This window comes from Macaca nemestrina, chromosome 16 (genome assembly GCF_043159975.1).
Source record: "Macaca nemestrina isolate mMacNem1 chromosome 16, mMacNem.hap1, whole genome shotgun sequence".
NCBI classification, from domain to species: Eukaryota; Metazoa; Chordata; class Mammalia; order Primates; family Cercopithecidae; genus Macaca; species Macaca nemestrina.
Genome location: NC_092140.1, coordinates 16,457,908 through 16,474,591, shown reverse-complemented (window position 1 = coordinate 16,474,591; position 16,684 = coordinate 16,457,908). Strand labels below are relative to the sequence as shown.

At 43.1% G+C, this 16,684-nt stretch overlaps 2 protein-coding genes across 47 annotated transcripts in view; one reads left to right on the top strand and one right to left on the bottom strand.

The window, feature by feature from the left end:
- LOC112425914 (uncharacterized) overlaps positions 1 to 16,684 on the bottom strand; it is a 221,931-nt gene that overhangs the window by 12,605 nt on the left and 192,642 nt on the right. For 31 of the 36 annotated variants that reach the window (XR_011614652.1, XR_011614649.1, XR_011614651.1 and 28 more), the window contains 3 exons: positions 15,812 to 16,002; positions 11,842 to 12,191; positions 10,130 to 10,200 (listed from right to left, as the gene is read on the bottom strand). Coding sequence is in view for 2 of the 36 variants with exons in the window: in XM_071081109.1 (XP_070937210.1) it covers positions 11,948 to 12,191 (244 nt within the window). In the remaining 34 variants the exon portion in view is untranslated. The remainder of the gene's footprint in view (positions 1 to 10,129; positions 10,201 to 11,841; positions 12,192 to 15,811; positions 16,003 to 16,684) is intronic. The other 5 variants (XM_071081131.1, XM_071081114.1, XM_071081122.1 and 2 more) reach the window with 1 other exon arrangement.
- LOC105477578 (muscleblind like splicing regulator 2) overlaps positions 1 to 16,684 on the top strand; it is a 171,372-nt gene that overhangs the window by 1,271 nt on the left and 153,417 nt on the right. The gene's annotated exons all lie outside the window — the stretch shown is intronic.

The window sequence follows — 16,684 nt, the reverse complement described above, 5'->3', positions numbered from 1 at the left end:
TCTATGCCGCCTGTTCGGGGTGAGGCACGAAATCGAGTTTTTATGCAAAGAATCGATTCATTTATTACATTATTTTTTAAAAACCATTTTAATTCTTCGGCGCAATCTTATTTTCTTGCTATAAAAAAATTGTCATATTGCCATAGCTAGTTCCCAAATAGATAAAGTTTACATGGATCCTATTATTCGAAAACAGACTTGCAATTAAGGATTAAAAAAAAAAATTCATGGTAAATAATCATCGGTTGGATGTTTGACCAAACGTATGTGTCTATTTATTAAAAATTAGGGACTTACCTAGCTCTAAAATGCTACAGCTTTAACTGAGTTTCAAAAGCACATTTTTAACAACCTAGCAAGAGGTAGCTTTCTGGCAAGTTTTCGATACTGTAGTTCAATGTTTACATTTCTTTTCCTGGCATGTCTGAGTCTTTGTTTCCAGCTTAAAAGTGGAACCATTATATTCAAAAGTAAAGCTGGGTTAATAATGCTTACTGCAATTATCTGATCTTTATGCATTTTTAATGAGAACACACAGCCAGCAGAATAATTTAATGAGGGCAGGCTAGCTTTTAAAGCTGTGTTTTCACTATGCCGAACCATATCAACTTTCTCGCTGAGAAGCAGCAGTGAGAAATGATGGAGAAGATTTATTTTTAACACACTTGGCCCAGGAGAAGGAAAGGATGTATTTGCTAAAGAATTCTTTCTGCCCTTTTCCGTTTTAAATTTCTGCCAGGCATGAGGAAACTGTGCTTTTTTGTTAGGCCTCGGAAGCATGTGTTTACAATAAATGTGTAACATTTTTAGAATAGTTAGCAAGCACTGAAGCGAAGAAAAAAATGTGACTTGCCTAACCACCACCACCTTGAATGTTCTTCAAGAAACATTACTGTCCCTTTAAAAGACAAAGGTTAAGTGGAAAGCTATTTGTTAATTGGGTAATGTGTGCGTTTTGGGGACAATAAGGTTTTAAAAAAAGGCAGGGGGAACGTTCTTATAATCTTTAAATAAGAAGAAGTTTCTTCAGCTATCCTACTTGTTTTGCAAGGATCAGTAGAACTACTCATTTAAATAAGGGCAATGCCACGTAGATTCTTCTAGACCCACTGTTTTTACTTTCAAGGAGAAGTGCAGGACACTAGCCCAGAACTTCTGACGTCATCCCCCAACTATTTCTGCTGTGTGTTCCTTTATTCGAGCTTGTGGAGAGGAATATTTCTTTATGTCCTGGCCAGGAACATTCTAACTCCCCGTTGGCAGGACTTAAGTTATGTCTTTATATTTTTGCCTGTCTTTTGTAAACTGTAAACCTGTCCCCCTCATAAATAGGGCATCTTCTCGTACCTGCCTCATGTCGGGCCGGTCAGCAGAGGTTTTCTGCAGGGCTTCTGGCTGGGCTGGCAAAAAGCAGCAGGGAGCAGGGCACAGCTCTTTTTCTGGCCTGACTCCCCCTCGGTGCAGCCCAGCGCTGCCACCTAGGTGGATGGTCCCCGGGGCCCTATTCCCAGTTGCTCCAGAGCCACTATTTAGGATCCAGGTTGTGCCACCAAGTTCAAGGCTGGTTGTGATGGTGGGAACCGCTGTTTTCATAGAGAAATCATCATGTCCTAGCACAGATGGCCCCGAGCAGGGGAAGTACAATACTGCAGGCTGCGAATCCATGTCACAGGTGGCAACCTTGGTCACAGAGATCGGGGGAAGGGTAACGTTTACGAAGGAACCTTTTAAAAAAGATTTTGATTGGAGCACATTGGAGTTCCCGGGAGTTCCCAAAGCTAGTTTGTGTCTCCTCTCCGACTACTCATGTAGTTTTGAGCAAGTGCCTACCTTTTCTATCTTTTAATAGAATTGAATCATACTTGCTACACTTTCCCTCATCATTTAGCATTCTGAGACCTTAACCTTTTACCAAAAAAAAAAAAAAAAAAGGTTGTTTGTCTCTGGGCAAACTGAGCTATTTAAAGTACAAAGGGAAAAAACCTCGGTATTAGGAAACTGTTGGCAAATGCCTTAGGGTATTGAGATACATAGTCATATACACAAAACCCTTCATTCTACTTTGTGCTCATGTAAATTTTTTTAGGGATATTTATTCTTAGTTCAACAAATGAAATTTCCAAGGAAATCAAAGCGTTGTTGTTTGCATTTTTTCCATTGATCTAGTCTGATATACTAGAAGCTCTGCAAAGCACACTATTCTGGCCATAGGCCTTGTAGTGCCCAAAACATTTAATGCTGTTTTTCCTTTGACTTTTGTGTTAAATTTGTGAAAGTGGAGTAAATAAGAGAAAAAACAGGAGGGAAGGAGAAAAAATATGCTTGTGAAATATACTGGTTAGGTAGCTTTACTGGTTAACAGCCTGCCTTCTCTCTGCTAGTTGTTTCAATTTGCTGTTGCTATGGTGAAAACAAATCAATATCACATGGCTACCAGCCAGTCCCGCGCTCAGGGAGCGCCACAGAAATTCAAGATCAGGTACTCAAGATTCCAAGCAAGAATTGGGAAAAGAGGATTTAGATGCTGAGCTTAAGATAATTCCATATAGTAGAATAAGTAGGTTCAATCTCGCATGCATTTTCTCTTCCTTTTTTCTTGTACTTTCCTACTGATAACAAGAAAAAGATGAAAAGGAAGGTATACTGATTTGTTTACATTTCCAAAATGACAAAACACATTATCAACATAGAAGTAGGTTGGCAACATTGCAAGGGGTGAAGGATTCTGATTCAGGAAAAGGTGGATAACTACAAGACATGTTGGTTGTTGAAAACATAGTTTGGGGGCCTGGGGGCCTTTACCATCTTCAGGTACAGCTACATGTCAGAGCTGGCTGGATCGTGCCGAGCAGAGAAACCTGGCAACTCTAGTTGGACAGGTGGGCAGTGGAGATAAGGGGGGGTTACAGAAAGGTAGGGAGCTGTGGGCATAAAAATCAGCAAGCAAGAAAGCCCAGAGAGAGCTGCAGGTCAAGAGTCAGGCCAGGCGAGCACAGAACCCCTGGGGCATGGCAGAACAGTAGAGAGGACAGTTTGCCCTGTTCACAAAATCTGCTCAAGACCCAAGCTAAAGGCCTAGCAAAGAATGGCAGGAAATGGCTGCAAAGAGAAGTGAAGGTGTCATGGGCCCGGGCATCCTTTCTGGAAGGGTCGACTCAACTGGATGGGCATGGATGCCCGCTGCAGTGGAGAGCAAAGAGCTTGATATTTTAATGCTTTGGTTTCTTTCAGAAGAGTGAGGCAGGAAGACTTAGCTGGGCTTTGTAAATTAGTTCACATACTATTTTTCTCTCCAGTTTTATGCTCTGCTCAGTTTTTTTTTTCTTTTAAAAAATGTGCACAAACTATTTTTTGCAGCCGTGATAATATTCGTAGTAAAGAGCCAAAGGTGGCTGGGTCTGCATCAGGCCTGGGCCTCCAACGGCACGGCTCCAACTACACAGTTGTTTATGGAGACCAGTCCGGGCCTCCTCTGCCGAGAGTAAAAACCAGGTGTGAAAGGTAAGGCCTAAGGGTTTATTTTGTAAACCTGAGCTCTGAGGCAGATGGACAAGTTTTGGGCAGGCCTGTCCTCTGCAATACAGCAGAAACGCTTGGTAATAAAAGCGGACTCAATAATTTACCTTAGTGTTTTGACAAAGAACGCATTGTCTGAATTATCCTAGGTAGTATATTCCATCAATCAGTCAACAAGTGTTTATTAAACACCTCTGGGGTTCCCTGGCTTTTGCTATTTGGTGAGAAACCAAACTCAGTAACCTAATACCTGCCTTTGTGTGTGTATACAAAAATAAATGATGCAAAATTGTAAGTTTCAAAGACTTGAATAACTTTATTGGCTAATATTAATTTAGCATTGTTAACCATCAGATTAATTTTAGGCTTGGGGCAGTTTTGGTGATTGGGGGGAGAACAAGAGATGGAGTTTTGAGTTTTAGATATCTAAATGTATGTACTTTCTTGACCTCTGTTATATTTCTCCAGATAAGTACTGCTTAAATAACATATAAAGATGTCAGATGAGCAATAGACAGATAAGAATGGTGCAAAAAAATTCAAAATATGAAGCTACTGAGAGCAATTTCTGAGTCTCAGCACACTGAGATTTGGCCCCAAAGTGCCTGGGGAAAATGGGCATATCATCTAAAAAGCTGTAAATACCAGCCAGCAATGGGAAGTCTTAGACCCGTGTCCCACAATTCTGAGCTGCAGGGTGTGGGGGAAGCCTCCATGCCTTTATCTCACTGTCTTCATCTCTAGCAAGGAAACCTGTTTTCTGACTCTGCAGAATTTCACTTTCCCCCTTGTTTCTTAAAAGCAGAGTTACTATATCTATCTATATATATCTCTATCTATCTATCTATCTATCTATCTATCTATCTATCTATCTATCTCCTTTTGAAACACTAAGTTTTGGGTTTGTTTGTTTGTTTTACCCTAACATCACAGTTAATGTGTATTCTCTGGGCACAGACAAGCTACGAGGTTCAGGGACATACGCCTGGGGAAGAGCTGAGAGAGGAGGCTGAGGATGTAGCCACGTTTACAGAACTCTTTCAGGCATGGGTCTTGGCAGACAGATAGGCAGGTCCAAGGTTTATGGGCATTGAATGCAAGCTGGTTGCTGTAGACGAGCTCCAGGGTGGTACATGACCTCAGAGGAAAAAGGGAGGAGTCAAGAACACTGAAAATGCTGTGGCCGGCCGTTTGCAATCCACAATAGCAAGGAAACAAGATATGTACAAATGCGATAAGGATGGTTAAGCACTCAAATGTCTTCAGAAGGAAAATTAACATATGTGTAGTTTCTTACACTTTACAAAGGGCATTCACAGGCATTATCTTAATTAGCAGTTCAAATAGAGTTAAAAAGTGGGAGTCTAAACTTAGGGCACTCTGGCAAGGGTGGGCTGGGTAAAGCTGCTGGAGGAGATGCGTTATAAACTGGATTTTTAAAACTTGGATTTATTGATTTTTTTTTTTTCAGCAGCTAATTCACTTGAATTTTGAAGGACAGGAAAAACTTAGAACTGTCCCTGGGGGTGCAGATGCATGTCCCCAAATGCCTTCATGGATAGTGTGTGCATTGAGACTAGACTTTGGGACCATCGGCAGCCTGGATGCCAAGACAGAGCAAGAAGACAGGTTGATTCGCTTTGCTTTTTCAGCTCTGACTGCTAGGCATTCAGGCACAAAGTCCTCCGGGGTTCAAGCAATTCTCCTGCCTCAGCCTCCCGAGGAGCTGAGACTACAGGCGTGTGCTACCACACCTGGCCAATTTTTGTATTTTTAGTAGAGACACGGTTTCACCATATTGGCCAGGCTGGTCTTGAACTCCTGACCTCAGGTAATACACCCGCCTCGGCCTCCTGAAGTGCTGGGATTACTGGCGTGAGCCACTGTGCGTGGACTATTATCTCTTTTAATGGTCACATTTTGCCCCCTGTTTTACAGATTAAATGAAAACTCAAATTGAGTAAGGTTAAGCAATGTGCTAAACGTCTCATTGGCCAAAAAAGTAGAAAAAGTAGTCCTCAAACCTCTGGGAATCCATGTGTGTGATGTTTAATGAGACAAATGAAATTAAACTTCAGTCTGACTTGGAGTTTTCTTGTAATGGATGTTGCATAATTGAGTAGAGCCCAACCCAAGCAATTCTGAGAAGACAGTAATATTTTTAATTAAGATATTGAATTATTCTAAAAATCTATAAATTTCTGGCATCCTAGATGCAAGCTTCGATTAATCAGACTTAAAGTATTGATGCAATATATATTGTCTAAATGATTGACTACATGTAATTTTCAATGTTCTGAGAGTTCAGGAAAGTGGAGCTCAGTTTGGGTGGGAGTAAGAGATAAGGCTGCCTGCAGGAAGAGCTGCCTCCTTTGGGTCTGAATGGATGTATTTGGTCTGGATCTATGTCTCTAATGTGGTATGTCCACACCCCAGGTCAAGGGCAAGATTATTCACTTGGCAAGGAAATAGGTGAACTTCCATCTTATGTATTATTTAGCTCATCCTTTACAAATGTCAGTTTTCATGGATGTTTGATAATGTGTATAACATATTAGTAGGGTTATGCAAGTATAATATTTATAAAGTAACCATCTTTAATGGTTGTTTCTGATCTAAAAAAAAAAATTCTTATAAGAATGTATGATAAAAAGTGTTTGGAGAGGCCGGTGGTCAAAATCTCAGGAAGGAGGAATAGCATGATGTGGTGTAGGGGCCAGGGAGAAACCTTGACCTTAGAGATGGGGATGAAGTGTTAGGGAGCAGCGGGGAATAAAGTTAGATGGAGGGGGTGGAGTTGGGATATGAATCAGCTGGAGGGCCCTGTGGAAGAGTTTAATTTCATTACCTATAACATCACATCTAATGCTTTATAAAGATTTAATTGGGACTTGTAAGATAGGGTTAGAGGTCAGAACATTTGTAACTAGTGATGTCACCGGCCAGAAAACTTTCACAATATTCTAGGCACAAAGTGGAAAAGGGTTGCATTAGCAGGAAAAATGGAGGAGAAAGGGCAAATCCAAAAGGCATCTTGAAGGAAAAATACTAGAAGGTAGTGAGAGCTTAGAAGAGCCAAACTGGGCTGGGCACAGTGGCTCACGCCTGTAATCCCGGCACTTTGGAAGGCCGAAGCGGGTGGATCACCTGAGGTCGGGAGTTCGAGACCAGCCTGACCAACATGGCGAAACCCCATCTCTACTAAAAATAGAAAAATTAACCAGGCATGGTGGCGCATGCCTGTAATCCCAGCTACTCAGGAGGCTGAGTCAAGATAATCCCTTGAACCTAGGAGACAGATTGCAGTAAGCTGAGATCACGTCACTGCAGAAATTCTAGGAGGAGTGATATCAATGGTACCCTGACAGAAATGGGAGTGGTCTGAAAAAGGGACCAATACATAGGAATAGGGTTGAAGGAGGGTGGGCGATGATGAGTTTTTAGACTTGAGAATGGTGTTTTTAGCTAATGATGGAACATTCAAGTGGAGATGTCTCATAAACATTTGACAATGTGGGAATGAAGAACAGCCTGGACGACAGGCTACAAATACAAGCTCGTGACACATCTGTGTTGAAGCCATAGTGGAAGCCATTGGAGCGCACACCTCGTGAAAGAAGGCAGCACGAACAGAGATAGGCAATGACCAAGGATGAATCTTGGGGAACACAGCAAGGGCCTAAAGAGAATAGGAGCTAGCAGAGAATCAGAAAAATACCCACAAAGGAGCAAAATTGTTTTAAAAAAATAAATGACCAATACTATTAAGCACCATAGCCTAGTCTCCAGGATTCCATGAGAAAACTGTAGTCTCCTGGGTTGAACTATTCTCCTGCACATAGCTTTCCCTCTCTGGCAAGGGTTTCTGGCTATGGTCCTTTTGGAGGCAAATATTAGTTCAGAGTCTTGCGTAGAGCCACAGAATATTAGATAGTCGAGGGAACCTTCATAGCTGTATCTCTCATATATACAGTTGACTTCTTAAAAGTCGATCTTCACGAATAAGCAAAGAGAGTATTTAAAACCAATAATTATCAATACTTCTGCATCTATCTCTCAAAATATATATATTTTGGGGATGTTACTGGTCAGAACAGTAATTCCAGGGTGATTGGAAATATCATTTGACACTGGTCATCCTGTTCTCAAAGACCCTGGCGATTCATTTATCTCTGATTCTAGCAGTTCTCAATTGAACCCAGCCATAAGGACTTCTCGGAAGAAAATAGCCTTTCATGATGAGAAAGTACTTGAAATATGCAAATGGATTGATGCCCTCACACCAGACGCCTACCATAAGTGACCAGACAGCACTCCTCAAACTCTCATGTGTCTATGAATCACCTGGGGATCTTAGTAAAAATGTAGGCTCTGATTCAGTAGGGCTGGGCTGAGGTCAAGATTCTGCATTTGTAACAGGCTTCAGGTGATGAAGCTGCTGTTCATCCAGGAGGCTCCAGAATACAGTGACTGCTTTGTAAGTGTCACTGCCACAATGTGAGTGGCAGCGGATCACTGGGTCTGGGATGGCTCCTTGGAGGATCTTCTGGTGGTCTGGAGACTGGAACCTACCTCCTCCACACATAGGTCTTTCCAGGCTGTTCAGCCTCAGAGTGAAGCTGAGGTTGAATTGATGTATCCCACCAGCCTTGCACCAATGTGGCTGGGGCTGAAGGCATGAAAGCAGGGACTTCAGCAGCTACAAGCAGTTCTGTGGCTACACACAGCCTGTCTCTGGATATCTCCCCATTCCCAAGATGTCTGTCTTCTCTGTGGACACAGACTCTGACAACTTCCCCAAGAGATTTGGTTACTGCCTCCAGGGAAGGCTGGTGTGTTTGTTTATCTGTCTGCTCCAGAGTTTGTTTTTTTATCCTAAGGAATATATGCATTATAAACCAGACTTAGATTCCTTTTCTTTAGATGGTGGTCAGAACTGGAGCCTGGAAGTCTGATGTGCCTACTTGAGTCCTCACACCCTTGGTGAATAGGTCCAGGAGCTCTGACACACTCATTCATTCCCTAAGATGTAGATAATGCCATTCTCTCCTCCGTCTCTCCAAAGAATATGAAGGATAGAGAGGAAGGGTTATATGCCATTAACATTGCATTTGTTTAAAAAATGCTAGTTTTAAAGTCTTGTAACAGAAACGAAGACATTGTGAGAAGAGACAGCTGTCGAATGAAGTAGCTTAAGTGAAATGTCCAGGCCTGATTGTTGAGTCTCATACCTTGTTATAGGTCTTCCATCTCGTGCCCCTGTCTTTCTTCCCTCCTTTCAGATGTCTCATTTTCCTGTGTGTCCCACATGTGGCCCCCTCTTTCCTAGAACCAGAAGTCAAGCTAAACTGATTTAGAGGAAGTCTTCCCTACCCAGATGCTCAATGAGTCCACACACAGATGGCCGGTATTTTTATGCATTTTTAATTTACCAATAACCTTTTAGGAATGAAACAGAACTAACATTTATTGAATTTATTGAGCACTTACTATATGGAAAGTCCTCCTCTGCTGAGAGCTTTATGCATATCAACTCAGTTAAACCTTTTCATGAAGAAAATGAAGCTTACAGAGATAAAATTACTTGCCAAGGTTACAGAATAAGAGGCGAAACTCAAGTTGGTAGGACGGAAACACGCAGCCCTTGTCCACCAGTGCTTACTTGGGGATTGCAACAAAAAGGGTTTGCTTTAGAAAAACTTCCCTGAGAGTTGTAAGTACTGTTGGTGGAGCTCACTAAGTAGCTAAATAGACATAAACAAGCAATTACTGGCATACTGTGCAGGCATGAGTTCAGTTTTAGCCAGGAGTCCCTTCTCACAAAGGGACTTGGTATATTGCCAAGGATAGCTAGGGCATCATCTCCACTATTTGCTGTGATTATTTGTTGGGCTTTTTCTTACTCTCGACTGTGTGTGTGTGTGTGTGTGTGTGTGTGTGTGTGTGTGTGTGTGTGTCTGTGTGTGTGTGCATGTACATTGAATGAACTTAAACAACTTGATGGATCTCAATGTTTAGACACCTTAAATACATGTCATAGGTACAAGCTCGTTATCAACTCTAAGACCTATTCCAAAGTGAAATGTTTGTGCTGGTGTGATTTTGTTGCTCTCTATGAGAATTCTTAGAGATTCCTTTTCTTCTTGCACTTCCCTTCCTGTGCAGTGCCGTTTTCTTTGATGCTCTCGCTTCAGGCTGTCTTTTTCTAGAGTTCTGCCTGCTCCTGCGCTAGCCCATGGTCGCCTTTCTCACGTCCCGTTCTCTCTTCCAAGTCTGTACCCGGCACCCCTACTAAATGGCACACGTAGATACCTCATATTTCTCGGGTCCTAGTCACACCTGACTCTTAGCTGGTAGAAGGGACTATTTATTTTCCCCCTTAGGAAACCAATCATTTGGAGCCTCAAGTATCAGCTTCCTGGCAGCCTCCACAAAGACCATCCCCTCAGGAAACAAACAAGCTCTATCTCTAGAGTTTCCCTGTTTTTTTTTTTTTTTTTCTTTAAAGTTCCCTGGTGCAAGTAGACTGCAATTAAGAGGCAGGATCAAAGGGACTGGCTGCCTCTGGGGCTGCTGGGACCAGCAAAGAGCTTTGGTCCTTTTAACTACTTACTTCCCACAACACGTGCTACTCCAGCTGCTTCTTTGTTCTCCTGAGTACTCAGGTACCAGAACGGTGGTTTGCTGTGGGAAGACACATTAGAGTCAATGGAATAACTTTTTCACATCACACAGGATTCTGACAGCCCCACCACGCCACTCTTTGGAGATCCACCCAACTGACAAAAAACACAAATATAAGGTGGAAACTAGAAGGAAATCCCAAGTGGGAAGGCATCTGAGGGATTATCTGGCACAATTCCTGTCTACCCTCTTCCCCAGCCCTAACAAGCTCTTTCCATCTATTGTGTATCTTCCTTTATTGACTGGACAATCACGACCCCATAGCACATACAAGCCGTAACATTTTGTTAGAAAATTCTTCCTCGTGCTGAAATGAAATGGGACTCTGTTTCCTGCACTCTTCACCCCTGTTCAGGCCTTTGGAGTAACCCTAAGCAAATCAAGTGTCTCTTTAGGAGGCGAGCCCCTTCACGTATTTGAAGATGTCAGAATTCCTCTGACAGAACCATTATGGCACCTCCCTAATTCATGACAGAATACCTTTATTTATGCAACCCAAGACACTGAGCTTCTCTGGCAGTGTTGACCCATTGTTGACTCAAACTGAACCTTGAACCAGCTATGATAAGAGAAAGAGGCGGGGCTCTTTAACTTCTTTCAGCTCTGTTCAGGCCTGAGCACAGTAGGGCGGTGGTGGGGAGTGAAGAGATGAAGGTAAAGTGTGGCGGGACAGATGAGCTTCCACAACTGCATGATGGAATGCTTTAAAATTGTTTTCAGTCCCAACCACAGGTAACAGCCCCCTCCAAACATCCCTGGCAATGTACGGGACACTGGCTTGCAAAGTTACCCACAAGGACAACAGAAAGATCGATCGAGATTTAAATAAACATACATGCAGAGATAGGTAGAGGTATTTCTGCACATCAACCATTTGAATAACATACTCAGGCAGTGTTTAGAGATAAGGTACACATTTTTGGTTTTCTTTCGTTGTTGTCTATGTTTTTTGGCTCAACGATCATTTTAGCAGTAGCGCTCAGTCCTCCTGAGTTTCTCTGCGGCTCTCAGCAGCTTAGAGACATACTTCGCCATCAGTAGGTGCCAAGGTCACTGGAGGAACTAATTAATCCCAGCTCCAGTCAACAGCAGGCTGCACTAACCTGCCCTCCTTCCTCGGAGAAGGAGAAACCAGGAAGGATTTTGTCCCTCAGATCCACCCAGGCCTACTTAGGGACACACCGAGCAAACAAAGGAAGGGTGAGGAGGGGTGTTGAACCATTTCTGTACGAGGTGGCCACGTTTTCATGTAGAGAAAGCCCAGAACCTGATCTGAAGCTTTCAGACTTGAGTTGGCGTATTTAACCTAGAGATCCCCAGGCCCCTATTCTCTCACAAACTCTGCCTTTTTTTCCCCCTCTGTACTAGTATTGGTTTTATTCATGCTCTATAAACCTAGCCACCACGTTTTGCCAGGCTAAAAATTTGCCTTTTTAACAAAAATTGCCAGCTTTCTAGCTGACCACTCAAGAGCGTGAGTTTTCCCCACTCAGGGTGACATCGATGTCATATAACCCAGACCTCATTAAATAATTGATCAGAAAATGTAACTGAAAGGAGTGATTATTTTTGGAAACATTGATGACCAATAACCCAAGATACAAAGTTAGAAAACATTGCCATTTAAAACCTTGTAGATACCTGAATTCTTGTGAGTCCCCTTATCCAGGTACATGTTAGGTCTTGAGTTAATTGCGGCTGTGGATTTTTATTTGATGTTCTGATCTCTTTCTTCCAGTTTGATAAATTAGCATAGAAAGTGGAGGCAAAACATGTCGGCGCGGCTTGTGCCCTTTGTCAGGTTAACAGAATGGAGTCCTGCTCTGGGATCAGTCAGTGCTGTTGTCCGAACCCTCTGTGGCTCTTTCCTCCCTAGACCCCAGAGCTGCGGAGGCAAGAGGGGCGTCGGCCTGGGAGCGAGGTTCCAGTTACAGTTTGGGAGAACCCAGCAAATCCTGGAGTTAGGTTTCTGACGCTCCCCATCTTGCTCCCTGGTTACAAACAGAAAAAATAAATCAGAACCATATGTTCAATACACTATCAGCCTCCTAGTGAACATGTTGCCATTAAATAATAACCGTCAGCCTATCCGCAAATTTGATGGTGATGGGCGTTGGAGCTGACCTGCCCCGGCGGAGGCTGGGAAGGGTGGAGAAGGGCGATTGTGTTTGCTTCCTTGCTCAAAATGGCATGTCGCTGGAAGCCTTCCAGCTCCTAATGGTGGAGGCAGAGCGAGGACTGCATTTACCGACTTATTTCCCTCTTTTTTTTTTCACGTATTGCTTCTTCCCCTCACATTTTCAGGACTGAAAATTAGAAACACTTTTCTCCTACACACAAAATTACTCCCTCACACACACTTTATTTTCCCCCCTGCTTTGAAGTGACAGTTGCTGCCAGAATAGCTTTCTCTCAGAAGAACACAGGCTGTCCTGGCCAGAATGAAGGGGTTAATTTAAAATACAGTCAGCTAGGTAGTCCTGGGGGCCTGCTTTCCCTTGGGGAAGGGGTTAGTGTCTGAAAGCTTGCAGGGGGTGCTCCTGGAGCTTTGCTAATATCTTATTTCTTCATCTGGGTGTGAGATGTACAGATGTGTTCACTTTGTGAAACTCCAGTGGGCTGGATACAGGATATGTGGTCCTTTTTTTTTTTTTTTGTCTTTAATAAAAAGTTTTTAAAATGTAGCTGGCTACCTTGTACTTTGTATTACAAGATAAAGAGAAAGCCCGTGGGAAGATAGTCCTATATTTTTATTCTGTTCCCCCTTGGACCTCCACTTTTTATTCATTTCTCTCTTCTGGAACCTTCTGGGCTTCCAGCCGTGGTCTCTGTTCCCAACTATAATCAGAACCATGAAGGGTCATGATAGCCATCTTACCATTCTACCCTGGACCAGAAGGAAGTTAATGCTTCGAATTAGAAACTTGAAAGGACATGATCAGTGTTAAACAATAATGATGGTGACAGTAATAATAACAGTTACTTTGTCATTATATACAAAACATCTCGTTGTTCCTTGTTTCTCCCTATTTTTATTTTATTCAAATGCATGAAAGCTTTGCTTAAGGGACTTTTTTTTTTCTTTCTTCTATTTGGCAATCAAGACAAATGGAAGGAAGGAAGAGCGTGGGGACAGCAGATGACAAAGCCCTTTGCCCTTTTCTGGCTGTGTAACCCTAGACTAGCCCATTAGTATGGTTAAGTCAGGGGATTGCAGATCTCAAAAAATAAATAAGGATGGCTAAGGATGGCAGGAATCCAAAACTTGTGGGTCATCAACACAGATTTGAATCCTGGGGTCCCATACGAAGCACAAGTTACCAAATTCATCGGACCTCTGGTTTCTTGTGCCCACCTCTCAGGATTTTTGTGAAGATTTGTTAAAACAATGGACGAGCATTGCCTCATGCATGGTGAGGGGCCCTTTGTCAGTGGGAAGGAGCTGATGGCATTGTTAATTTAAGGACCTTCTCTGCCAGGGCAAATGTGTTCTCCTTAATGAAGCTTTCATTGGCTATAGAAAAGTTTGCAGGAAAAAGAAATGTATGAAAGATAGTGGATGAGGAGAAAATTATTTCTTAAGTCTTCCCCATTTCCTTTCCCCTCATGGAATTTATACTCTACTGTGACAGGTAAGATGTGTGAATAAATCACCATGGGGAAGGTATTATGCCACAAGGGAGGTATAAGGTGCCTGTGAAATTACTGCCATCCAAGTGAGGCAGTCAGGGAAGGCTCCCTGGAGGAGAGAACATCTGACATGGCCTTGAAGGATAGATAAAATCACATTGTGTGCACCTGAAAAGCACCCATGCAGGTTCTTCTGGGGCATGGAGTGTAGTCTAAGGAGTATTTGACATGGACTAAATTGTGAATGACCTTGAACGCCACCCTATGTATTTCAAACTTTATTCAGAATGCAGCAGAGAGCCACCAAATATTTTTGACCAGGTAAATGAGGGGTGAGACAATGCTTTAGAGAGAGAATTCCGTGGGCAGAGTTTCAACCTGAGAATTGCAGACACTCTGGCAGGTCATGAAGGCATAGGCTGGGATAGCAGCCATGAGGATGAGGTGCTGTGCTGAGGCCAGGAGCAACTTACGAAGAGCAACGGGCAGGATTGATTGGGGCCAAGGGAAAGCGGGGGAGTCAAAGCTGACCTGGCCTGGATGTGATCAGCTTAGAAAACAGAAAAATCAGTGATGCCAATGGCATAAACCCACAGGAGGATGGGGGAGGACAATAAGATTGGCTCTGGTCATTAAGAGTTTGAAATCGGAATGTCCTCTGAGAAGTATGGGTCTAGGCTTCTGCGGCGTGCGGAGCCCAGTGTATATTTGGAATTCATCCACAGAAGACTGATGTTTGAAATCATACTGGAATTGAGAGAGCAAAGAAAACAAGTGTCATCTAGAAAATGGTAGATGACACAGGCTTGGGGAAGCCTTACATTGAAGGGAATTTCTTAGGCACACTTCCACTGGCACAAAAATCCAAAGTGAAGAGCATTGCATCCAAGGTGAGGGCACCTTGGGATAGGTGTATGGGCTTCATGCCCTCTCTCAGTGTCTTTGGATCTGTGACAAGGGACATTGCTATTCACTGTGTCGTAGATTAGGGGTTCCTGAAACCAGGTGAGAATGGGAAATGGTGGCAGATCCTAAAGAAAGTTCAATGAAGATGAAGACTGGGCCCAGTCCCATGAGGTGCAGAAGCCAGGACAACACCTCTGACCTTCGGGAAAGTCGCTTTTTGGAAGAGTGCTGCGTGGGCTGCTGAACTGCAAGGCACCAGGGAAGTGGAAAGTGGAAACGGTTAGGTCGGGAGTGGGAGACAGGTAGCGCGGCCAAAGGGGAGATGGTGGTGAGCAGAGAAGAGGCAGGGAGAAAGTAAGCAAGTTTAGGTTGGAGGGCAAGCTGTGCTGGGCTGGCTGGTGGCACCTGGGGCAGCTTTTGGCTCATAGAGGCTGCCTACTGGGGATTCATAAGCTGAGGCCACTGGGGAAAAAAATGGTTTTTGAAAATTGATAGGCATAAGTATGATTCTGCTCTACCAGGAAAGGTGAAAAACATCAGAAAAATGTGAAGGAAGGTGGTGAGGTGAGGTCTAAAGGCTTCTCCAAGGAGGCCTCCAGAGGCCTTTGCCTTGAAATGAATTCTGCTCTACTCAAAGTAACTGTAGCGGGGAGGGGTCAAAATGCTACATCCAGCCCCACTGCTAATCAAAGACGATGTCTGTATCACCACAGGCATAACTGCAATACAGCGACTGCCGCGACTTTCTAAAGTGCTATACAAATGTTTTTTGTACTGTTGTTAGTTTATTATTTTCCTTAGCTTTTCCCTTCGTACTACAGGGTATCAGCAAAGGCTAATTCATGTGCCTGGATAACGCTTCTCCTAAATAACAACCTGCCAATATAGATATCTCATATGGAATATTTTTAATGTCTCCTTATTATAGTAATCCCCATGCATTTTAAACTTGAGCCAATCTCTGGTAAGTAGTAGATGCTCAATAAATGTTTGTGGAATACTTGTGAATGGCTGAGTGTTTTAGTACTGAGGCAGGCATTTCTCTAGATAATTATTAGCTATGAGTCATACTCACAGAAATCCATAGTCCATCATCTCTACAAATATACCCAGAAGTTTATATGGTGATGAAAAATGAATGCATTTTTCCCCTGGGAACATATGCATCTCTATGAAGTTTTGCTTTACTGCTGAAGAGAGGCCAACCCCTTCAACCAGGGATCTTTTTTCGTTTAAACTTCAAAGAAGAAGTTTGGCTGATGAAGGCTGTGGACAGAGAGAAATTAAGTGCGAGATACAGGAACTGTGAGTTCTCTGGAGCGTCCTCACTCTTAAAATAAGTTTTAGTTGCTTGATTGCTGTAGGATAGATACTTCTGGTTATGTGTGGCTGCACAAAATGTACAGCACGTCTGACAAAATGGACTGACCTATTTCTTTGCCCTTGAGGGCCACTCGAAAACTTAATAAAAGACAAGCACATCCACAGACAAAGGCAGAATAATATTTGTAGCCACTGGGACAAGGTTGTATTTCTGGACTATATTCACCTCTCCACCCAACTCCAACCCCAGGAGAGGTCATATTTTCTTTCCATATCCATTTCAGAAGCTCTCCCACGTTACTCCAAAGGTTGATTTTGTTAGCTACACATACTCTTGCGAAGCGTGTTAGATGGACAGATTCCTGGGCCCCACCCCAGACTTCTCAATCCTAGGCCCTAGCGCCGTGATTCTGACTTGGGAAGTCTGAGGGGGGGCCTAGGAACCCACATTTTTTGCTAGAATACACAGTGATGTTGACACGAATTATTCACAGACCTCCTGGCACAGGGGTGAGGAGACCGTTCAAACCCTGCGTCCAGATCCTGGCTCTGCCACAGACTAGCTGCACAACTTCAGGCTGATTTTGACATCATTTTGAATCTCAGTTTTCTTATCTTTAAAATG